This window comes from Ochotona curzoniae, unplaced genomic scaffold (genome assembly GCF_017591425.1).
Source record: "Ochotona curzoniae isolate NIBS_2020 unplaced genomic scaffold, NIBS_Ocur_1.0 contig_1014, whole genome shotgun sequence".
Lineage (NCBI taxonomy): Eukaryota > Metazoa > Chordata > Mammalia > Lagomorpha > Ochotonidae > Ochotona > Ochotona curzoniae.
In genome coordinates this window covers 52,943,204-52,966,460 of record NW_024464920.1, presented here as the reverse complement: position 1 = coordinate 52,966,460, position 23,257 = coordinate 52,943,204, and the positions used below count along the sequence as shown (strand labels likewise).

General features: G+C 64.1%; 2 protein-coding genes across 7 annotated transcripts in view; one reads left to right on the top strand and one right to left on the bottom strand.

Annotated features, from left to right (window-relative positions):
• The first annotated feature begins 2,828 nt into the window (after positions 1 to 2,828).
• Positions 2,829 to 21,130, top strand: SBF1 (SET binding factor 1). 4 transcript variants are annotated; one of them, XM_040987743.1, is made up of 41 exons: positions 2,829 to 3,014; positions 6,830 to 6,915; positions 7,145 to 7,282; positions 7,415 to 7,573; positions 7,667 to 7,777; positions 8,173 to 8,278; positions 8,363 to 8,495; positions 8,584 to 8,692; positions 8,772 to 8,885; positions 8,989 to 9,066; positions 9,310 to 9,423; positions 9,505 to 9,633; positions 9,723 to 9,821; positions 9,910 to 10,114; positions 10,198 to 10,310; positions 10,772 to 10,921; positions 11,175 to 11,243; positions 11,327 to 11,485; positions 12,366 to 12,631; positions 12,713 to 12,885; positions 12,959 to 13,032; positions 13,240 to 13,435; positions 13,579 to 13,706; positions 13,936 to 14,111; positions 14,196 to 14,332; positions 14,431 to 14,638; positions 14,724 to 14,920; positions 15,009 to 15,146; positions 16,572 to 16,649; positions 16,889 to 17,070; positions 17,150 to 17,329; positions 17,517 to 17,618; positions 17,703 to 17,888; positions 17,974 to 18,100; positions 18,176 to 18,306; positions 18,389 to 18,616; positions 19,568 to 19,681; positions 19,769 to 19,980; positions 20,323 to 20,410; positions 20,477 to 20,608; positions 20,697 to 21,130. In XM_040987743.1, the coding sequence occupies exons 1-41, from the start codon at positions 2,960 to 2,962 to the stop codon at positions 20,793 to 20,795; spliced, it is 5,679 nt and encodes a 1,892-aa protein (XP_040843677.1). In that variant the 5' UTR covers positions 2,829 to 2,959; the 3' UTR covers positions 20,796 to 21,130. The 4 variants fall into 4 exon arrangements, with proteins under 4 accessions (XP_040843677.1, XP_040843667.1, XP_040843686.1 ...); XM_040987733.1 differs by having other exon boundaries at positions 11,327 to 11,521; XM_040987752.1 differs by lacking the exon at positions 16,572 to 16,649 and having other exon boundaries at positions 11,327 to 11,521.
• A 769-nt stretch (positions 21,131 to 21,899) lies between these two features.
• The window catches only part of PPP6R2 (protein phosphatase 6 regulatory subunit 2), a 50,569-nt gene continuing 49,211 nt past the window's right edge, over positions 21,900 to 23,257 (bottom strand). For all 3 annotated transcript variants that reach the window (XM_040987782.1, XM_040987791.1, XM_040987773.1), the window contains 2 exons: positions 22,721 to 22,906; positions 21,900 to 22,643 (listed from right to left, as the gene is read on the bottom strand). In XM_040987782.1, the coding sequence (XP_040843716.1) occupies positions 22,574 to 22,643; positions 22,721 to 22,906 (256 nt within the window). In that variant the 3' untranslated portion in view covers positions 21,900 to 22,573. The remainder of the gene's footprint in view (positions 22,644 to 22,720; positions 22,907 to 23,257) is intronic.

Here is a 23,257-nt window from a genome sequence, read left to right as displayed (position 1 = left end):
GGCGCGCTGCGGAGGGAGAGGCTCAGGCTGCGGCGGGCAGGGCCAGCCTGGGTTTCCAGCCCGGCCCCACACCTGGGGCCCCGCGAGGGGCGCGCGAGGCAGGTACCTGCAGTGGTCGGTGCTTGGCGGCAGGTGCAAAGCGGGACACCTCGGCTGGCTTCCGCTGGCGGGCGGTGGGCCGAGCGGGCGAGGGTCTCCTGGGTCAGCTCGAAGCTTGGGGTCGTCCTGCCACGGATGCGGCGTCGGCCCTGGCGGTGCCCATGGAGCTAAATAGTCTCTGTCGCAGGGGCGGAGCTGGCGCGGGGACGGGGCGGGGCACATGGCCGGGCCGCCGCCCCACCTTGCCTGCCCGGCCGCTCAGACAGCAGTGCAGCGCACCAGACCAGCCGGCAGCTGTTCAGCTCTTCAGTTTCTGTTGGGGGTGGGAGTCCCGCGGAAGGGATGGACCTGGTCTGGCCAGTGCCTGGTGTCCTGTGAGTCCTTCAATCCGTCTTTTGCCCACATGCAGGCTGCCCGGTGTTCCTAGAAGCACAGATTCTGCTGGATGCCAGCAGAGCCAAAGCATCCCCCACGTAGTGGCTGCTGAGAAGGGCCTGGCGCCATGGACTCTTGGCGTCTTTGTCCACCTGGGAGGGAACACCGCTCCGTGTGCTGCTCAGCAGACCTTCCTCTGCCACTCTGCCCCAAGTGAGTGCCCCCCGTGTCAGGCTCAAGGCGGGAGGGCGAGGCGGGCTGTCGTTGTGTCCCTTCTCTCCTCAGGGCTCACTGCGGGGGCTCAGTGCTCATTTTCTGGATGACTACGTCCAAAAGTGCCCAGCCTGGCTGGCCTCTGAGGCCGCTGGGGCTCCAAAGGGCAGTCACCTGCGCCCTCCTCGCTCGCAGCCAGGGCTGAGAGGGGTTGTGTTTATGTTGGAGGAGCCTAGTGGCAGCCAGCAAGGCGGGTCAGGTGGGCTTGGGGAGACTGGCGGGGTGGACATGGCTGTGGCACAGCCCTTTGAGGGTTGCCCCAGCAGAGCCGTCTGCCAGCCCTGCGTGCCGTGCTCAGGGATGGAGAGTGGGCACGTTCTGGCTGCCTCAGGGGAACAGGGCAGGGGGTGGGAGGGACTGAGGGCCTGTGGCAGGAGGGACACGGGTTCTGCAACTGTGTTTCCCAGCTGCGCCCCTCATAGCACCTTGGTACCCAAAACAAACAGGGTCCACACACCAGCTCAGTGAGGGGAAGCCGGAGCCCCCACTCACACAGGGTCACACTCTGGGACAGGTGGAGGCAGGTCTGGGCGAGGTGGGGTGGGACTTCCATGAGCCCATGGTCCCATCTACCCAGAGGCCCTGCTGGAGGGGGGTGGTCCGCTGACTCTCAGTCATCAACTCAGCTGCCCCTCCCGATGTGAGGCCTTGCTCTGCAAGGGGCAACCACAGGCCATGTGCACTGGTGCCCTGCTGGAGGAGCCATATCTGGGGGTGATGGAAACTGCCCCCAAGCAGTGTCCACTGCAGAGACCCGAGAAGAGCCAGGTCCTGGCCACAGGTGGGCCGCAGAGCAAGCCAGCCACCTGGTTTCAGATGGAAGGGACAGGCTGGCAGTGGGGCCCTGCCATCTGAGGGGCTGGTTTGAGTCCTGGCTGCCGCTTTCTGACCCATGTCCCTGCTTGTGGCCTGGGAAAGCAGTGGAGGATGGCCCAGGTAATTGGAGCCCTGGACCTGTGTGGGAGAGCCAGAAGAAGCTTTTGGGTAGAGGCTTCAGATCAGCTCATCTCTTTTGGGGCGTGAACCAGCACATGGAAGATCTCTTTGTTTCTCTGTTCAACTCTGCTTTTCAAATAAAAATCTTTTAAAAAGATGGATGTGATTAACTTGGGAGCTGCAGAGGGAGAAGGGTTAGTGAGGGGAGGAGCGTGGGGTGGGGTGCAAGCTGGGTGGCAGGTGTCACTGGGGGCCCCTCGCCCTGTGAGGGCTGCAGGCGGGAGGAATGGGCTCAAACACACAGGGCCAGGTTTGTGCCAAAGGGGTCAGGTGAGGAAGACAGGCAGTAAAACCCGAGGCTTCTGTGAGATGCCAGGCCTGGGGGTGCAGCTGGCAGGACTGGCAGGAGCAAGCTTTCCTGAGGATAGCAGATGGGACAGGAGAGTTGGGGGGCTCCTGAGGTTGGGGACACAGACGCACAGTAGACAAGGGCCCAGTGGGGGTCCTAGGGCACAGGCTGGTGAAGTAGGTGTGGGACATGGCTACCCACGTATGGGTAGGGGACAGGGCCTTCAGGAAACAAGTGCTAGGAACTGTGGCTCGGCCTGTGTCCATGGCAGGGAGGGCACCCGTGGGTCCTCTCTCTAAGTCTCACTCCGTTTGCTCTCTGGCTAGCTCCTGGACCAGCCGGAATACCATGGTAGCTACTAACTCCTGCAGAGCCAGCTGCTCCCACAACTCCCTTGCTCATCTCTGCAGCCTGCCAGGCAGGCCCTGGCCAGTCTGAGGACTTGCAGGATGCGGGAGGAGAGCCCTTTCTGGGGCGGCGGTGTCCAGCCCTGCTCAGAGCGCCCCGTCCCCACCTGGCGACCCCGACAGCCCGCGCGCCCCGTCCCCGCCTGGCGACCCCGACACCCCGAGCTCTTGCGCCCTCTGCTCGACCCTGCAGGGTCCAGGTCCCGCGGTCCCAGGCGCCCACCCCGCCGGCCGCTGCTAGGACCCTGGGCGGCCGGGGGCGGAGCCCGGGGCGCGCGGCGGGGCCCGCCCCCACGCGGGACGGGCCAATGGGGCGGGGGCGGGCCGGGGGCGCGCAGGCGCACGGCGGGGCCGGGCGGGCCGGCTGGCTGGGAAGATGGCGGCGGGAGCCCTGGGCGCCGCCGCCGCCGCCGCAGGACGGGCCCGGGGCGTCCCGGGTGCGCGGTCCGGAGTCGGGGCCGGGCCATGAGCGCGCTGCCCTCGAGTGCCCGAGCCGCGGAGCCCGCCCGCGCCCCTCGCCATGGCGCGGCTCGCGGACTATTTCGTGCTGGTGGCGTTCGGGCCGCACCCGCGCGGTGAGTGCGGCGGCCGAGGGCCGGGCGGTCGGGACTCCGGGCCGGCGCCTGGACGCCTGGACGCCTGGACGCCTGGACGCCCGGCCGCCGGGCACGGGCCGCGGGAGGCCCGGGGCGGCGCAGCCCTCCCGGCGGCCGTCGGTGGGTCGGCTGGGGGGCGCGAGGGCAGGCCCGGGCGCGGCTGGGGCTGGAGGAAGTGCCGGGGGCGCAGGCGCTCCTGGCCCGGTGCTGAGCCTGGCCCTGGCCGCGGTCAGCACCGTGTCCGACCGTGACGTCAGCGCTGGCCAGCATCCTCGGGGTGCCAGGCCCCGCACGACCCTTTGTGTGGGTGAGCTCAGCGCTTCCTCGCAGCGGCCTGCCGGGCTGGCCGGGTCCCACCTGCAGAGGGACAGAGCTGTCCAGATGGTTCTGTGGCCATCAATCACCTCCAGGCCTGCCTGTCTTCTTGCTGGGCTCTGCTCACTGGAGCCTGCATGGTGTCCCCGTGTGTCAGTCTGTGCTGCTGTCTGACACTCTGGTGGCCAGACAGGGGTGAAGGCGACGTGAGTTTGGGAGCTTGTGGTGGGAGCTGCGTGGAAGGCAGGAGTGGCAGGGAGGAGGGGTTCCCAAACTGTGCGCTCCCCTTGGGTGGGAGCTGAGCGTCCTCCAGCCAGGGCCTCGTCCTCCAGCCAGGGCCTCGGCATAGCGGGGTGGCTAGAGGGTTCCAGCAGCCAAAGGCAGGGACCCCTGCTTTGCCGCTGCAGAGCCGGTTGTGTGGGCCTGCTCACCCCCTTCCTGGGTCGCTGCGAGGGGCCCCAGAAAGTGCTGAATGTTGTATAGGGCTGTGTGTGGGCATGTTGAGGCACAGACCTGAGGGTGAAGGTCCCCAGGACAGGCAGGCCTGAGACACCTGGGGGCAACTGGGGGCTTGTCTTTGACTTCCTGTTTCCTTGCTGGGTGCTGGGCCTTGGTCTCAGCTGCTCAGAGGTCTGTCAGAGGCAATGTGTAGGTTCTACTGGTTATCAGCTGGGCATCACTCAGGAGGGCGAGGAAGGGGCCAAGGAGGTGAGTGGCTGGGCGGGACATGACCCCTGTGTCCTGCTGGGTCCTAGCAGCTGGCACTGGCCCACCTGCATGGGTCTCACTCGGGCCAGCTCAAGGACCAGACAAACCATCCTGCCCAGTGTGGGTGCCAGGAAGGCCTGGAGAGTTCGGCCATAGTGTCTTGGGGACCCTCAGGGCGCCAGCCTTGACCTGGCCAGAGTACAAGTGTCATCGTTGGAGGGGCTGTATGTCATACCCTCAGGCCTGGCCTCGCTGGCTCAGTGCATGGTGAAGTGCCACCTCTCGTCCCCACCCATGTTCCTGTTGTCCTCCTCCAGCAGGTTGGGGCTGCCTGGGATGCTGCCTCCCTACCCCCACCCTGCTAACTCAGAAGGCTGACTGCACTGGGGAGGGGGTGGGAGAAGCTGCCAGGCCATCGGCCACATCGTCTTGTCAGTCTTGACCAAAGCCATGTGCATGTGTGTGTCTGGGTCCCTCTGGCTACAGCTGGGTCGGTACTGCCCGATGTGTCCTTGGGGTGCCCGCCAGGCAGACGGAGGAAGCCACATCTTCCTTCACCTCTGGGTCTGGCATGGGCATGAGTTAGTGCCCTGACAGCCCATCCCCCTCAGTCCTGCTGCCCAGCTGGGGTTGGCTGCAGGAGGATGCTCGGGGCTCCCATTCCCCTGGGACAGAGCACCTTGCGTGTGTGCCTCGAGCCTCTCCTCTGCCGCCCCCTCCCCCAGCACTGGGTACCGCGCGGCTGTGCTGGCCCCGGGCTGGAGAGGAAGTGTGCAGCTGCTGCAGGTCAGCTTTGAGGAGCTGGGCAGTGCGCTGAGCTCATCAAGTGTGGCTGAGGAGTCACCTCAGGACCTCTCAGTGCGCCTCCCCGCCGCGGTGGAGGAGGGTGGGAGCTGCTTTGTTCTCATCCTCTGGGGCTCCGGAAGCTGTTTGCTTGGCGGGTCTGAGTGGGGCTGGGTGTGGGTCGCATGGTCTGCCTTCAGCAAGCCTTGGTGAGGCTAGCTGGCCAGCAGGTGCTCCTGTCACCATGGGGGGCTTGTTGGAGGAGGGGAAGGATGCCTGCCTGCCGGTCGCCCTGGAGACCCCATGATGGGTAGCAGAATCAGTTCAGAGAGGCCTGCAGAGGCCTCGAAGGCTGAGGGGCAGGTGCAGTTGGCACTTCGTGTGAGGGGGCAAGGAGGGCTGTGGCTCTGGGAGCGGCCCTTGGCCACCTGACCTGCTGGCCTCGGAGCGTCTCAGCAGAGATCGCTGTCCCTGACTGCCTGTCTTCCCCCCAGCCTGCTGCCTCGTGGCAAGAACTGGGTGAGCCCTGGGTGCCAGCCAGGGCTGGGCCCAGATGGTGGTTTGGGGCCTAGCACAAGGAGGTCCTTGGTGATGTGGGTTGAGGGAGGAGCCGCAGCTCTGGGAGTGTGTGTGTATGCTGCTTGGACCTGAGAGGAGGCCCCTGGGTGGGACAGAGAGACCTCACGGTAGGAGAGGAGCAAGTGGGGTGTAGGTGGGTGTAGCCCCAGCCGACACCTGCTGCCTATAGGGTGTTAGCGGAGTGGGGGAGGGGAGCAGGAAGCTGAGGTTTTGTGTCAAGTCAGCCCCCAGTTCCCTGTGGCTGTACTGAGCAGCCGTCCGGCCTGGCTCACATCCTTGGTGCTGGCCTCTTGTGAGATTGTGGCTGGGCTCCTGTGGGGTGCACTGGGTCCCTGGGGATGGTCAGTGCCTGGAGGACTGAGCTGTCTGTATGTGAGGTGGCCATAGGCTTTGGGGGTCCAAGCAATGGAAGGATTCTAGGGAAGCCAGGGGCCTCCTGGAACTCTTCTCTCCCTAGCCAAGGGGCCTGGGGCTGATGCATCGTGCATGCGCTGTGACCGTGAGGGCCAGGAGCAGGGGCTGATGCATCGTGCATGCGCTGTGACCGTGAGGGCCAGGAGCAGGCCTCACCACCCCCCCCCCAGCTGCCCATACTGAGCGCTGCTGCTCAGGAGGCTATGGGGCATTCTGAGATGACATCCTGGCCTAGTGTTTCCTGCTGGCATGGAAAAGAGAGAGGCCTGTGTGGGCACGGCTGTCTCAGACAGCAGTTCTGCCCCGGATCTTCATGGGTGGGCATCCACAGTGCCTGAAGTGGTGATGAGCAGGGGTCAGTGGCGCTTGACTGCCCTGTCCATAAGATGCATGCATGCACCATGTGTTCAGGCCTGAGTACGTTGGACCTTCCCCCACCTGTCACACCCCACACTGAGCCGGTTCCCTCTCCCACTTCCAAGCTCCATTCTCACAGTACAGTCCTTCACCAGGGGTCAGGTGCGTGTGTTGATAGGGCGTGGCCTGACAGGTGGAGGAGGGTCAGGTGTGATGCTGACAGGACAGGGTGGAGTGTGGTCTGACAGGTGCAGGAGGATCAGGTGTGTGTGCTGACAGGTGCAGGAGGGTCAGGTGTGATGCTGACAGGACAGGGTGGAGTGTGGTCTGACAGGTGCAGGAGGGTCAGGTGTGTGTGCTGACAGGACAGGGTGTGGTCTGACAGGTGGAGAGGGTCAGGTGTGTGTGCTGACAGGTGCAGGAGGGTCAGGTGTGAGTGCTGACAGGGGGTGGTGTGATAGGTGTGGCATAACTTTACGGCTTCATGCAGTGGGTGGGTGTCTCCTCTCTGGTGGTCTGGGGCTGGCTGCTTGTCCTGCCTCCCCGTCATACTGTTCAGGAGTCTCCTATAGTGCCAGGTGGGGCCTGGGTGCTTGAGTAGGAGGGAGGATGCTCTGAACACCTGGTGTGGTCCACAGGGAGTGGGGAAGGCCAGGGCCAGATCCTGCAGCGCTTCCCAGAGAAGGACTGGGAGGACAACCCCTTCCCGCAGGGCATCGAGCTGGTGAGTAGATGTGGTCCATGGTGGCCCGCCTGGGCGTAAGGCTGGATGTGGGGCTGGGCGGGTGTGGTGGCTACATTGCCGTCCTGCCGAGGGGTCTGTGTCCCTGGTGGTCCCCTCTCAGACTCCCACTCCAGAATCTGGATTGTGCCTCCTGGCAGTGCCGATGCTGGAGGGTGGGCTGGATGGGGCAGTGTGGGGGAGGCAGCTGATGGTCAGGCCCGCCCTGCAGTTCTGCCAGCCCAGTGGATGGCAGCTGTGTCCTGAGAGGAACCCGCCGACGTTCTTCATTGCTGTCCTCACCGACATCAACTCTGAGCGGCACTACTGCGCCTGCCTGACCTTCTGGGAGCCAGTGGAGCCCACACAGGTCAGCCGGCGGGCCCTGGGCTGCATTGCCCGGGACCCTGACTCCCCTCCCCTTTGCCTGTATGACTGTCCTCATCCCCTTGGGGCCTGCGGGGCCGAAGAGACCAGAGCAGAAGGAGCTTTTTGTCTGCAGGAAGCCGTGTGCGCCGCGGACACCCCGGAGAGGGAAGAGGCTTCAGAGGAGGGCGGCTCGGCACGGCTGTCCCCCACGGGGCTGGCCCAGCCCGGCCAGCTGTTTGCTCCCAAGACTCTAGTGCTGGTGTCACGGCTGGACCATGCAGATGTGTTCAGGGTGAGGCAAGCGAGCAGGGTGGTGAGGCCAGGCAGGATGCGGTGTGTGCCATCGGCTGCACTGCCACCCCTTGGCCCTGCTTGTGTCGTATAGAACAGCCTGGGTCTCATCTACACCATCCACGTGGAGGGCCTGAACGTGTGCCTGGAGAACGTGGTTGGGAACCTGCTGAGCTGCACTGTCCCGCTGGCGGGGGGCTCCCAGGTATGTGGAGCCTAGCTGGGCCTCGCACTCTATGCCCTGGCCCTGGCCCAGCCGGCTCCTGGGGAGCGGGCCTGTCTGCCATGGGCTTCCTGCGTGTGCCGTGTGTGCTGTGTGTCTAACGTGTCTCTCTGCCGTCTGTCCTGTGCAGCTGGACTCTGTTGAGGAAGGAGCGGTACGGATTTTTTGTTGATTCTGCCTTCCCAGGCCCTGTTCCTGTCCCAGGCTAGAGGCAGCCGCCTCCCGCCTTGAGCTGCTCAGGCCGACAGAGGCCCGGTGTGCCTTGGGCCCTGCGGCCCGCCCTGCCAGCTCCTTTTTGGGTGTCTTAGTCCACCAGATCCACCTGGGGCCCAGAGCTCTGGGCAGGCTGCTCAGTCCCAACCCCTCTCTCTCTGTAGAGAACCATCTCCCTTGGGGCGGGAGACCGACAGGTCATCCAGACTCCACTGGCCGACTCACTGCCTGTGAGCCGCTGCAGCGTGGCCCTGCTCTTCCGCCAGCTGGGTGAGGATGGGTGTGCCGGTGTCTGACCCAGTGGGTTGCGGGTGGGGTTCTGGTCGAGCTCCTCACTGAGCGCCCTACCCGTAGGCATCACCAACGTGTTGTCGTTGTTCTGTGCTGCCCTCACGGAGCACAAGGTCCTCTTCCTGTCCCGGAGCTACCAGCGGCTTGCCGATGCCTGCCGGGGCCTACTGGCCCTCCTGTTTCCTCTCAGATACAGGTGCCTGTCTGCCCAGCACCCCCAGCCCCAGCCCCAGCCCCTCTTCTGGCCCTCCCAGGGCTCATGCACGCTGTGGGGTCTGACGCAGCTTCCCCTACGTGCCCATCCTGCCGGCGCAGCTGCTGGAGGTCCTCAGCACACCCACGCCCTTCATCATCGGGGTCAACGCGGCCTTCCAGGCAGAGACCCAGGAGCTGGTAAGGGCTGTGGCCTGCTTCAGCCTTGCTGCACGGGCTTGCGGGGCCCTGACTTGTGGTTCCCTTTGCCCCCACCCAGCTGGACGTGATCGTGGCTGACCTGGATGGCGGGACGGTGACCGTCCCTGAGTGTGTGCACATTCCGCCCCTGCCGGAGCCTCTGCAGAGCCAGACCCACAGCGTTCTGAGCATGGTGAGGGGCGTGGGCCTCGGGCTTGGAGAACACGCTGCCTGCAGCATGGGGAGTCCGGAGGCCCAGGCCGGCTATGCAACTGGTTGTCTATATGCACCTGCAGGTTCTGGATCCAGAGCTGGAGCTAGCTGACCTGGCCTTCCCCCCACCCACAACATCCACCTCTTCCCTGAAGATGCAGGTGGGTGCCAGGGCCTGTACCTATCCCTCAGGTCCAATGTCCCCACCTCCCAGGCCAGAGAGGAAGGACCTGGGACCAGGGGATTGTAGCCTGGGCTCAGGCAAGGCTGTGAGGAGCCTAAGGGGTGGAAGGGCAGTGGGGGGCCAGGAGGTGCCTGGGACTCCATTCCTTCCAGGGTTGGGGTGGAGAACAGTGGTTGGCAGGGCTGGGGGCCTGGCTCTCACCGCGTCCCTGTGCCCCCAGGACAAGGAGCTGCGTGCTGTCTTCCTGCGCCTCTTCGCCCAGCTCCTGCAGGGCTACCGCTGGTGCCTACACATTGTGCGCATCCACCCTGAGCCTGTGATCCGCTTCCACAAGGTGGCTGCCAGGGTATGCTGGGTGGGGTGGGCCGTGCTGCCAGTCGGACCCTGAGGGGCCTACCTCTGCGTGTTCTCCCAGGCAGCCTTCCTTGGCCAGCGTGGGCTGGTGGAGGACGAGTTCCTGATGAAGGTGCTGGAGGGCATGGCCTTTGCAGGCTTCGTGTCAGAACGCGGGGTCCCCTACCGCCCAACGGACCTGTTTGATGAGGTGCGCCCCCACCTGCTGTGTCCACTGTGTGCCGCGCCCCAGCCACCTACCCCTTGACCCTGCCTCACCCTGCCTCCTGCCTGCCCCAGCTGGTGGCCCACGAGGTTGCGCGGATGCGTGCAGATGAGAGCCACCCACAGCGTGTCCTGCGCCACGTCCAGGAGCTAGCGGAGCAGCTCTATAAGAATGTACGCCTCGGGGCCTGGGGGCAGCATCCGGGCGGCACCTGCTACCTTGGCTTGGCCTGCTGGCCCATGCCTGCCCTTCTGCCCCCAGGAGAACCCGTATCCTGCTGTGGCCATGCACAAGGTGCAGAGGCCAGGAGAGTCCAGCCACCTGCGGCGGGCACCCCGACCCTTCCCCCGGCTGGATGAGGGCACTGTGCAGTGGATCGTGGACCAGGCGGCTGCCAAGATGCAGGGTGCACCCCCTGCTGTGAAAGCCGAGAAGAGGACCACCGTGCCCTCGGGGCCCCCCATGAGTGTGTAATGGGAGAGCCAGATGGGTGGGCGGGACCCTGGCGGGTGGGGACATGGGCAGGGCAAGCGTGCGGTGTCTTCTCAGCGGCCATTCTGGAGCGGGGCAGCGGACTGCATGCCAACAGTGCCCGCCGGCTGGAGGTGGTACGCAACTGCATCTCTTACGTGTTCGAGGGCAAGATGCTTGAGGCTAAGAAGGTGAGGCCGGGGGCTCCCACGGGGCCAGGCCAACTCCTCTCAGGGAGTTCGGGCTTTGCCTGGGCACCGTGGGGTTCCTCCTCCCCTGCTGGACCATGGGGGTGGGGTCTGGCTGCAGGGAGAGCCACTTCTCCCACAGGGCTTAGTGCTGGCAGGACGGGCTCCCCAGAGGCCTTGATGTGCCCTTCGTGGCTCTTGTGGCAGTGTGGGGACCTGGGGCCGTCCTGTGTGCAGAGCTGCAGGCCTGTGACCTGTGAGTGGATCCTGGGGGACCTGGGACAGAAGAACCCTGTGCCTGGATGTTGCTGTTTGTGTATCTTTGTTTTCCAGAACATTCCCTTGCACAGGCGTAGTCAGGATTGCTCAGCGGTGCCCGGGCCTGGGCATACTCACCTTGTTGACAGGGCTTTTGGGTACCTGCTACTCTCCTCAGCCTCAAATGTCCCTTGTCTCTGCCCCAGTTGCTCCCAGCTGTGTTAAGGGCCCTGAAGGGGCGAGCTGCCCGCCGCTGCCTGGCCCAGGAGCTGCACCTGCACGTGCAGCAGAACCGTGCTGTCCTAGACCACCAGCAGTTCGACTTTGTGGTGCGCATGATGAATTGCTGCCTACAGGTGAGTCTGCAGCCTGGGCCTGGGGCACCCTGTGAGACAGACACCTGATGGTCCCCCCTAGAGTGTAGAGTACTGGGAGGCCTCCCCCTGGGGGGTAGAGTACTGGGGGGCCTCCCCCAGGGGGTCACAGTATTGGGAGTTCTTCCCCTGGGGGGCACGGAGGCATAAGATACTGCTCTGTGATGGCATCAGGCATGGTAGGGTGGTTCTGCAGGGGGAGGGGGTCCCAGTGGGCTCAGCATTCTGCCTACAGGACTGCACATCGCTGGATGAGCATGGCATTGCAGCTGCCCTGCTGCCCCTGGTCACAGCCTTCTGCCGGGTGAGTGCTGGGTGGCCTTGGGTGGGCTCTCTGGCTGTGGCTGGCAGCAGCTGACTGACCCCCCACTGCGCTGGCCCCTGCAGAAGCTGAGCCCAGGGGTGACGCAGTTTGCATATAGCTGCGTGCAGGAGCATGTGGTGTGGAGCACCCCACAGTTCTGGGAAGCCATGTTCTATGGGGATGTGCAGACCCACATCCGTGCCCTCTACCTGGAGCCAGCGGAGGACCAAGCCGTCTCCCAGGTGTGCAGGCTCTGTGAGGATGGAGACAGGGCTAGGGTCTGTGTGTCATGCTCACTGCCCTGTGTGTGTGTGTGTCCTGCTCACTGCCCTGTGTGTGTGTCCTGCTCACTGCCCTGTGTATGTCCTGCTGACTGCCCTGAGTTGTGTCCTGCTCACTGCCCTGTGTGTGTGCGTCTGTCCTGCTCACTGCCCTGTGTGTGTGTCCTGCTCACTGCCCTGTGTGTGTGTGTGTGTCCTGCTCACTGCCCTGTGTGTGTGTGTGTGTCCTGCTCACTGCCCTGTGTGTGTGTGTGTCCTGCTCACTGCCCTGTGTGTGTGTCCTGCTCACTGCCCTGTGTATGTCCTGCTGACTGCCCTGTGTGTGTGTGTGTCCTGCTCACTGCCCTGTGTGTGTGTCCTGCTCACTGCCCTGTGTGTGTGTCCTGCTCACTGCCCTGTGTGTGTGTGTGTCCTGCTCACTGCCCTGTGTGTGTGTGTCCTGCTCACTGCCCTGTGTGTGTGTGTGTCCTGCTCACTGCCCTGTGTGTGTGTCCTGCTCACTGCCCTGTGTGTGTGTCCTGCTCACTGCCCTGTGTGTGTGTCCTGCTCACTGCCCTGTGTGTGTGTGTGTCCTGCTCACTGCCCTGTGTGTGTGTGTGTGTCCTGCTCACTGCCCTGTGTGTGTGTGTGTGTCCTGCTCACTGCCCTGTGTGTGTGTGTGTGTCCTGCTCACTGCCCTGTGTGTGTGTGTGTGTCCTGCTCACTGCCCTGTGTGTGTGTGTGTCCTGCTCACTGCCCTGTGTGTGTGTGTGTGTCCTGCTCACTGCCCTGTGTGTGTGTCCTGCTCACTGCCCTGCGTGTGTCCTGCTCACTGCCCTGTGCGTGTGTCCGGCTCTGGTAGGAGGGAGAGACACCATCCCAGGAGGACGAGCGCTCTGCCCTGGATGTGGCCTCTGAGCAGCGGCGCCTGTGGCCCACACTGAGTCGAGAGAAGCAGCAGGAGCTGGTGCAGAAAGAGGAGAGCACAGTGTTCAGCCAGGCCATCCACTACGCCAACCGCATGAGCTACCTGCTGCTGCCCCTGGACAGCAGCAAGAGCCGCCTGCTGCGTGAGCGAGCGGGGCTGGGCGACCTGGAAAGCGCCAGCAACAGCCTGGTCACCAACAGGTGGGTGCAGGGCAGGGCAGAGGGGCGGGGGTGGGAGGGCCAGGGGTAAGGCCCATGCCCATCAGCCCCTCCCTGGTCCAGCATGGCGGGCAGCGTGGCTGAAAGCTATGACACAGAGAGCGGCTTTGAGGATGCCGAGACCTGTGACGTGGCAGGGGCTGTGGTCCGCTTCATCAACCGCTTTGTGGACAAGGTCTGCACGGAGAGTGGGGTCACCAGCGACCACCTCAAGGGGCTGCATGTCATGGTGCCAGGTATGGGGCTCGAGACACACTTGCCCTCGCCCAGCGTTGGCGTAGGCCCCAGGCTGAACCTTGCTCTCTCTAGACATCGTCCAGATGCACATTGAGACCCTGGAGGCCGTGCACCGGGAGAGCAAGAGGCTGCCTCCCATCCAGAAGGTGCAGGGGTGGGGCTGAAGGGTGGGGTGGGGGAGGAATGGGGCTGGGGACAGGACTGAGGCAGGGGTGGGACAGGGGTGGGGTGGGGCCAGGACTGGGGCAGGGTTGGGGTGGGGGCAAAAACAGGACTGGGGCCAGGACTGGGGCAGGGGTGGGGTGGGGGGTGGGCCTGCTGCCTCCTGAGGCACGGCCCTTGTGCCTGAGCAGCCCAAACTCCTGCGGCCCCACCTGCTGCCTGGTGAGGAGTGCGTGCTGGACGGCTTGCGCGTCTACCTGCTGCCTGACGGCCGGGAGGAAGGGGCCGGGGGCAGCAGCGGTGGGCCTGCACTGCTCCCGGCCGAGGGTGCCGTTTTCCTTACCACATACCGCGTCATCTTTACGGGGATGCCCACGGACCCCCTAGGTGAGCTGTCACCCCTACCAGGTCTTGGGGTGGGTGGGACTTCCCTTGCGCTCCATTTCTCATCCCCCAGGGGCCCCCAGGATTACACACTCGAGGTTCTGTGGCCCCTCTCCTCCTGTTCTGATGCCCTGGCCTGTGGGCAGTGGGGGAGCAGGTGGTGGTCCGCTCCTTCCCTGTGGCCGCGCTGACCAAGGAGAAGCGCATCAGTGTACAGACCCCAGTGGACCAGCTGCTGCAGGATGGGCTCCAGCTGCGCTCCTGTACCTTCCAGGTGGGTAGGCAGGGCCCAGGAGGGGTGCTGGTGTCCACTGTGCTGCCTCCCCTGGGGGGACGCTCGCTAGAGCCTGTGTCTGGTGCCCTGGGCAGGTCCAGCCTCCACGTAGGTGTGGGGGTGCAAGGGCCCCTTAAGTCTTGTCTGCTGCTGTGGCCCCCAGCCCCAGCATTAGCGTCGGGAGGGGCTGGGGGCTGTCCGGAGCCCTGAGGGTCCTGTGTCTGTCCAGCTGCTCAAGATGGCCTTTGATGAGGAGGTGGGCTCTGACAGCGCCGAGCTCTTCCGCAAGCAGTTGCACAAGCTGCGCTTCCCGCCGGATATCCGAGGGACCTTCGCCTTCTCCTTGGGCGGCGCCCACGCACCTGGCCGGCCGCCTCGGACTGCCAAGGACAAGGCTTCACTGAGGTGGGAGTGCGGACCCTGGTGCCCCCGTCCCGTCCCGCCAGGATAAGTCACAGGTCGTGGGTGACCCTGCCCTCACCTTCACAGAACGCTGTCCCGGAACCTGGTGAAGAATGCCAAGAAGACCATCGGGCGCCAGTATGTGACCCGGAAGAAGTACAACCCCCCCGGCTGGGAGCACCGGGGCCAGTCCCCAGCTGAGGACCAGGAGGATGAGATCTCAGGTGGCTGCCTGGGGGGCTGCGTGCTTGCAGCACGCAGGTGGGGAGGCCCTGGTGGGCCAGGGGCCGGTGATGACGAGCACCTTGTGCTGGTCCTGCAGTGTCGGAGGAGCCGGAGCCCAGCACACTGACTCCAGCCTCGGCCATCAAACCCTCCGACCGCATGACCATGAGCAGCCTGGTGGAGCGGGCCTGCTGCCGGGACTACCAGCGCCTGGGCCTCGGCACGCTGAGTAGCAGCCTGAGCCGGGCCAAGTCTGAGCCCTTCCGCATCTCACCGGTCAACCGCATGTATGCCATCTGCCGCAGGTGAGCCTGGCGCAGCCCACGGAGTTCCCTGATGGTGGGCGACCCCCAGGCTCTAGCCACTCTCACGGGCCTGCCTCCCTTGCAGCTACCCCGGGCTGCTGATCGTTCCACAGAGCGTGCAGGACAACGCCCTGCAGCGTGTCTCCCGCTGCTACCGCCAGAACCGCTTTCCTGTCGTCTGCTGGCGCAGTGGCCGCTCCCGGGCCGTGCTGCTGCGTTCCGGGGGCCTGCATGGCAAGGGTGTGGTTGGCCTCTTCAAGGCCCAAAATGCACCTTCTCCAGGTAGCCTGCCCTCCCGTCCCAGTGTGTGGCTGCCCTGTCCCCGTCGCAGCCCCTGTCCGTCTGCAGTCTCGGCTCTGTCCTCCCCCAGGACAGTCCCAGGCCGACTCAAGTAGCTTGGAGCAGGAGAAGTACCTGCAGGCTGTGGTCAGCTCCATGCCCCGCTACGCAGACGCATCCGGGCGCAATACACTGAGCGGCTTCTCCTCGGCCCACATGGGTGCCCATGGTGAGGGACTGGCAAGCTGGGGGGAGATGGGTAGCGGGGCATGGCAGACAAGCCTAGGAGGGGCAGAATGGCTGTGTGTTGGGGATCGCCTCTGGGTGTTGGTGCTGGGCGGGAAGCAGACCAGGTAAGTGTCTGTCCTGGGGCCCTGCCAGCTCTGCCCAGCCTACCTGTCCACCTCTTTGTCCTCCTCCAAGCCTTACCCCACCAGAGGTTGGGACAGTATCGCAGCCCCTCCTGCGGCCCCTCTGCTCGCCACCGAGGCCCTGTCTTCATCTGTCTAGCCCCTGGACCCTGTCTGTGCTGGTCTCGCTCTCGTCCCTGTCAACACCCCACACGCTGGTCCAGGCCAGCCTCCATACCACCCTGGGCCCCACCCTGAGAAACCCTGTTTTCTGGGGCTCAGGATGCACGTGGGGCCACCGGGTGCTGCTGGGAGCTGTACTCTGGCCATGCCATTTCCATGGGCCTGTGGGTCATGGGTATCATAGCCAGTGGTCGCTCTCTGCCAGGAAGTGAGACCTGCTTGGCCCAGGAAGCACTGGGGTGCCTGACTTTAAGTGGGATTCCCTGGCATTGGCCCCCATCTGCACTGCCTCTGCCTTCTCTGTGATTCTTGGCTGGGCTTATGGAGGGCAGCCCAGAGCATTGAGCCCAGGCCACAGGGTCCTCTGGCTGGAGCTGGAGTCTAGTTTGGATGTGTGCACACATACTTGGGTGTTCCTTCTCTCTTCTGGGGGACCTCAGGTCAAGGCAACCATGCAGGAGTGCAGCCCACTTCGCCCACACATGTGGTCAGAGCCAGGGGCAGCCTCACAGGCCTCACCTCATGGCCCCTGCCGTGACCCATCCCCAAGGAGCACCTGGGGCACCTTGGGGTGTCTCGCTGGCTGAGTCATGCTGCCCCCCTCCGCCCGTGTGTGTGCTTGCAGTCCACACTGCACGTGGAAGCTCCCCTGCTTCCTGCTGAGAGTGCAGTAACACCTGTCTGCTCATTCTGTTCCCGAGTGGCCACCGCAGCCAGTGCTGGTCCCCGCACGGGCAGGGCCCAAGCACTGAGGTCAAACTTGCAGGAGCAATGGGAAACCAGGCCGCAGACTGGAGCTGGCACTCATGCGGGCTGCCAGTGCCAGCACACCAGATCTGGCATTTCTAAGTACACACATGCATGTGTGCACCTGTGCTAATTACACAGGTTAACTGCACATGCACACATGACCACACATGTGCACACATTAAAATACAGACACCTTTGTTAGTCACACATGCACATGGCAGTTACATATGTGCACACGTGGTTTATCTTGGCTCCCATCTACCCCAAATGGCCACAGCTGGGAGCTGGGAGCTCCATCTGGGTCTCCGCAGTGGGGAGCCCACCCAGCTGTGTGCACCCCGGCCTGAGCCTTCTCTCTGCTGTACCCCCAGTGCCCAGCCCCAGAGCCAGGGTCACCACGCTGTCCAACCCCATGGCGGCCTCGGCCTCCAGACGAACTGCGCCCCGAGGTACCGTACCCGGCCCACACGGAGCAGCTTCCCTTGCCTGGCGCCAACGGTCCCATGTGGGCACTAACACACACCTCCCACGTATGGGACACTAACCCCTAAGTTTTTGTTCCTAATATTCCTCACTGCAGTTGGCTCCAGACACTAACATGACCCCTCCCTCCCTGCAGGAGTCCTGCCAGTCCCCCGTGAGTGGTGCCCCTCTGCAACTCGGGCACTCACCTGGTTTCTCTTTGCAGGGAAGTGGGGTAGCGTGCGAGCCAGTGGCCGCAGCAGTGGGCTTGGTGCTGACGTGGGCTCCCGGCTGGCTGGCAGAGATGTGCTGGGGCCCCCCCAGGCCAACGGGGCCCCCTCTGATCCAGGCTTCCTGCGGCCCCAGCGTGCAGCCCTCTATATCATCGGGGACAAGGCCCAACTCAAGGTTCCTGGGCTGGGGGGGTGGGACCCAGGGAGCCCAAGCCCAGGTCTTGAGCCCGTCTCATGGGCCTGGTCTTGTGCAGGGCGTGCGACCGGACCCACTGCAGCAGTGGGAGCTGGTGCCTATCGAGGTGTTTGAGGTGCGCCAGGTGAAGGCCAGCTTCAAGAAGCTGCTCAAGGCCTGCGTGCCCGGCTGCCCTGCTGCTGAGCCTGGCCCAGCCTCCTTCCTGCGCTCCCTGGAGGACTCAGAGTGGCTCACCCAGGTCTGCACTGCCCCTGCCTGGTGCCTGGGGCCCCGCCTCCCGTGGGGAGCCCAGGCCAGGTCAGCCATCAGTGGGCAGGGCTTGGCTGGGGACGGGGGATGGCTCTTCAGTCAGGATTAGGGTTAGTGGGATGCTTCTCTGTGCAGCCCCCCCGGGCTCGGAGACACTGGGGTGCCTGTCCCTGCAGATCCACAAGCTGCTGCAGGTGTCTGTGCTGGTGGTGGAGTTGCTGGACTCGGGCTCCTCTGTGCTGGTGAGCCTGGAGGACGGCTGGGACATCACCACGCAGGTGTGTGGCTGGCATGGGCTGGGACCAGGCTTCCCGGGGCACCATGCTGCTTGTTGATCGCTGACTCCCCCCACCCCCATGCAGGTGGTGTCCTTGGTGCAGCTGCTCTCGGACCCCTTCTACCGCACGCTGGAGGGCTTCCGCCTGCTGGTGGAGAAAGAGTGGCTGTCCTTTGGCCACCGCTTCAGCCACCGGGGGGCCCACACCCTGGCTGGGCAGAGCAGCGGCGTCACGCCCGTCTTCCTGCAGTTCCTGGACTGTGTGCATCAGGTTAGCCAAGAGGCAGCCAGGCGGTGGGCAGCTGGGGGGGTGGGCACTGTGTCCTCTGCCGCTGACCCCGGCTCTGTGACGCCAGGTGCACCTGCAATTCCCCATGGAGTTTGAGTTCAGCCAGTTCTACCTCAAGTTCCTCGGCTACCACCACACGTCCCGCCGGTTCCGGACCTTCCTGCTGGACTCCGACTATGAGCGCATTGAGCTGGGTACGGTGGATGGGCCCGGGTGGGTGGGCATGGGTGCAGTGGCCGGGGGCCCGGGCTCAGCGCTGCCCCCTGCAGGCCTGCTGTACGAGGAGAAGGGCGAGCGCAGGGGCCAGCCGGCTAGCAGGTCTGTGTGGGAGTACGTGGAGCGGCTCAGCAAGAAGACGCCCGTGTTCTACAACTACATGTACGCACCTGAAGACACAGAGGTGAGCGGGGTGGGGGCTGCGGAGGTAAGGAGAGGGTGGGCGGCTCGCTCGCCCCCCCTCCTCAGTGCCTGTCCCTCCCCAGGTCCTGCGCCCGTACAGCAACGTGTCCAACCTGAAGGTGTGGGACTTCTACACGGAGGAGACCCTGGCTGAGGGGCCCCCCTACGACTGGGAGCTGGCCCACCCTCCTGAGCCCCCTGAGGAGGAACGGCCTGATGGAGGCGCCCCCCAGAGCCGGCGCCGAGTGGTGTGGCCGTGCTACGACAGCCGGCCCCGTGCCCAGCCAGATGCCATCTCACGCCTGCTGGAGGTCATGTGGAGCCCATGCTGGGGCCATAGGGGCTCCCAAGCCTGAGGGTTGGGGGGTTGGGGCAGGCTGGACCCTCTACCCCATCAATACAGCCTCTGCTGGACCAGCACCCCCCCAGCTCAGCTCTGAGGGAGGTGGGTCCTAGGAACTAGCATTCCCTGGTCAGATCCACTGGCCCACTCTCACTGGGGGTCTCTGCTGGCCTGTGGCTCTTGGTGGGCCTACGTTGCCACTACAGGAGCCGGAGACCCCTGAGGAGCAGAGGATCCCTTCTTGGCTGCTCACAGGGTGATCTGGGGTCCATCCTTAGGGGAGGAAGGATAGACTGGGCAAGTGGGAAGGGAGTGCTCCCTCGGGGAGGAAGTTCTTTAAATATTTATTCACTTGGAAGGTAGTCTGCAGAGAGGGTGAGAAAGAGAAGTCTTTCATGTGCTGGTTCACTGCTCAAATAGTCACAAAGGCCGGGAGCCAGGAGCCGGCACAGGAGCCAGGAGCCAGGAGCCGGCACAGGAGCCAGGAGCCAGGAGCCGGCACAGGAGCCAGGAGCCAGGAGCCAGCACAGGAGCCAGGAGCCAGGAGCCAGTACAGGAGTCAGGAGTCGGTACAGGAGCCAGGAGCCAGGAGTTGGTATAGGGGCCCAGCTTGGACCATAAGCCATAAGCAGGGTTCGGGTCAGCATGACCAGTAGAGCAGCTGGGACTTGAACCAGTACCCAAATGGGGCTCTGGCGTTACAGGCAGAGGCTTAACTCACTGCTGGCCCGATAATTTAACACACCAGTTCATGTTCAAGAACCTTCCAGCTTTGCCCCCTGGGGCTCCCATGGCACCTCTCAACCCAGGTCCTCTCTCCCTCCTAACCTTACTCCTGCCCACGTCGCCTCCTGGTTATCTCCTTACATCCCCCTAGCCCTGTCCTTGTGAGTAACGTCCTGGGCCCGTGCTCTCTCAGGAGCTGCAGCGGCTGGAGACAGAGCTTGGCCGCTCGCCTGAGCGCTGGAAGGATGCCTGGGACCGGGTGAAGGCTGTGCAGCGCCTCGAGGCTCCAGGCCGGCCAGACGGGCGTGTGAGTGTGTACGGGCAGATGGAGGGCAGGTCCTCAGTAGGCAGCTGAGGCTGCCTGGCCTTGACCCAGCCCACCCTTTGCCCCCAGGCCACTCCCAGCTCCCTGCTGGCGTCCAGCGTGCCCCACCACCGCCGCTCGCTGGGCGTGTATCTGCAGGAGGGGCCAGTGGGCTCCACCCTGAGCCTCAGCCTGGACAGTGACCAGAGCAGTGGTTCCACCACGTCGAGCTCCCGCCAGGCAGCCCGCCGCAGCACCAGCACCCTGTACAGCCAGTTCCAGACAGCTGAGAGTGAGAACAGGTGATTACAGTCATGTGTGGGGTAGACATGACCGTAACCCAAGCATGTGCAGACTCCGGAAGGGGTTTGGCATGTGGGACCGACTGGTGTCCTGCCAGGCTGCAGCGGCTGGCTGGGAGAGGAGCAGAGGAATGGGGGCCAGATGGTGCCAAGTGAAGGTCCACGCTGGCCTGGTCAGTCTTCTCTCCAGCCTGCTGAGGCTGGAGATGCTCCTAGGTCCCTTCCTTTGGTGGTGGTGGTGGGGGGGCCCTGGACCCTCTTCTCTTGAGGACAGCCTTTTTGGTTTGCTGGCCTGACTGAGGTCCGGAGCCTTGGTCCCAATGAGTCCTGCCACCGGCACAGGTCCTATGAGGGCACATTGTACAAGAAAGGTGCCTTCATGAAGCCCTGGAAGGCCCGCTGGTTCGTGCTGGACAAGACCAAGCACCAGGTGAGTGGCGGGGGAAGCGGGAAGTGGCAGGGTGGGGGCTGCTCTGACTGCCTTCCTCTCCCCTAGCTGCGCTACTATGACCACCGTGTGGACACGGAGTGCAAGGGCATCATCGACCTGGCCGAGGTGGAGGCTGTGGCACCAGGCACGCCCACCATGGGTGCCCCAAAGACTGTGGACGAGAAGGCCTTCTTTGACGTGAGCCCAGCTGGGACCAGGGGAGGGGCGCGGCGGGGGGAGCCCTGCAGAATGCCGGGCGTGGAGTCAGCGACCCGTTCCTCCCCAGGTGAAGACGACGCGTCGCGTTTACAACTTCTGTGCCCAGGACGTGCCCTCGGCTCAGCAGTGGGTGGACCGGATCCAGAGCTGCCTGTCGGACGCCTGACCCCGGCCCTGCCCGGGCTGCTCTGCTTCCAGTCGTTCCAGACCACTAGGGGTGGGCAGGGCCGCCCCGGCCATGTTTACAGCCCCGGCCCTCGACAGTATTGAGGCCCCAGCCCCCCAGCACTTGGTGTACAGCCCCCACCCGCCCCGCCTGCCCGGCCGGCCCTAACTTATTGTGGCATTGTGGCTGAGTGTCGTGTGCCAGGCAGCCATGGTACGGCCCCCAGGTGGGCCTGTAAATAGTCTACCGACCCAGCCCGTCGGCGTGCTGGCCCCGGCCGGCTGGCCGCAGGGGAACTGTTTCTAGAACCAGAGTCTATATAAAAGAGAACTAACAGTGTGTCCCTGAGCCTGCCTCTCCCACGCCCTGCCCCGTGCCAAGGCTATTAGCGGATATCCTTCCCACAGGCCTTCCCACTGCCCTGCTTAGTTCCCCACACCTTGGGGCTGACAGGATGGTGGGGCAGTCAGGTGACTGTTGGAAGACTGAATTTCCAGGGATGAGGTGGTCTGACCTGACCAGCCCCATCTTGGGAAGTCACTGAGGTCTGTTGCTGTGATGGTCTCCTCCTGTCCCCATGCCCATGTGAGCCCAGGACTAGGGCAAAGTCCTGTGGCCCCTGGTGCCAGGTAGGGATCTGGAGTGGTAGCCAGTGGTGAAATGGCTATTTGTCCCCCATCGGGAGGTGAGCAGGTGCGTGAGGGAAGGCTGTGGTGACGGGAAGAGTACTGTGGGAGGGAAGGCTGTGTCCTGGGGTGCTGTGTGGAGGCCTCCCTCTCTGAGCCCACATGGAACCTGACCAAGGAAGAGGTGATCCTTGGTCCCCCTGGCGTAACAGGTTTGGGAGTGTGGGTAGAGCTGGGGCCGTCAGCTTTGTGAGTTTGGGATGGCCTTGGTGGCAGAGAGGAGACCTCTGGGCAGTCTGGCATCCACCTGCCCCTCTTGTCTGGTCAGGGAGCTGGAACAGGGGGTGGAGGACTCGGGGGGTGGGGGTAACACTCCCAGCTGCATCTGTGCTGGCAAGTCTGCTAGGGTCATGATACCAGCCCCTCAGGCCCAGCTGGCCCGCCTGCCGCCCAACCATGCCCAACCACACACAGGCTGTCAGTGAGAACCACACAGCTTTATTAGGGGCTGGGGCTGTGCCCTAGCAGGTGAACATACGAAGAGTGGATTTGAAGACCCATCGGACCCTTCAGGTCAGCAGTGCCCTGCCCAGCACTAGGGGTAGCTAGGCCTCAGGCCCAGGGCTGCTGCGCCCCTCCTGGATAGGTGTGGCATAGACATGGGAGCAGCGTCCCCACCAGGCCTGAAGGGCCTTGTGTTTAAGGCAGTCAAGTTTTGCATCCTGACAGGAGCCAGCCCACAGGGCCACTGCAACACAGGGTCTGGCTCTCACAGCCAAGCCGGACCCTTCCATGTGCCCTGTGCCACAGGACCTGGCTACAAGCAGGTACAAAGTGCAAAAAACAGCTCTTCCTGTGTTTGCTTAAAAACAAAAAGCTCAGTACCTGGCACTGGGAGGTACCAGGTGTCCTTGATGCCCTGACCCCCAGCCACTGTGGGAAGAGGCGCGCTCCCTCTGACCTTATTGCTGTGCTTGGGGCCAGGCCCCCACACAGGGCTGTGACCCGAGGCCCCATTTGGGGTCAGGCAGGAAAGACAAAATAGGGGGGGTCTGACTGGTTCCAGCGACCAGCTTTACCAATGCAGCATTTATTTTAAAATTAAATTAAATTTAAAAATTGCATCACCAGGTAGTTATCTTGATTAAGGACTCAGCCTGAGCAGGGCTGGCCATGGCCGGGCCTGTTGAAGGCAGCTCCCTCAGGTGGGGTGTCGGTCTCCCTGCAGGACGGCAGCAGGGTTGGCACCACTGGGGCTGCGGCCAGCCCCAACCAGCCCTCCTCACCCAGCATGCTCACCTGTCCTTGGCCACTGTCCCTGTGTTGGGTGCGGCCACAGCCGCTGCATCAAACACTGCTGGGGCAGCTGTAGGGGGCTCAGCCTTCAGTGTGTGGGGAGCCCCAGTCGCCACAGCTAGGACCTTGGTCGTTTCCACAGGTGCAGGGCCAGTGGCTTCTGGCGATTTGTCACCAACACATGCAACCCTGTGTGGCAGACAGCTCTGGTCAGTGCCACAAGGGGTCCACCCCGATTTCCCATCTAGGACAAGCTGAGCTGACCTGCAGCGCACCTAGGCAATTCTACTGGCTGCCAACAGCAAGCCCGGGCCTGGTCCTGAAGCTGCGGGGAGACGGCTCCCCTGGTAGAAGCAGCTCCCCAGTCTTAGGGGACCAAGCTGTGGGGACTTCACAGGGCTGCTCACTCCTGCACACTTCCTGTCAGCGGTTCACAGCCCCACCCTGACAAAGCTGCAGAGCCTGGGTTCACTTCCCCTGCTGCGGGGCAGCAGGAAGACGGGCCTGACACATGGCTGGGGGACACACCTGCACCTTAGT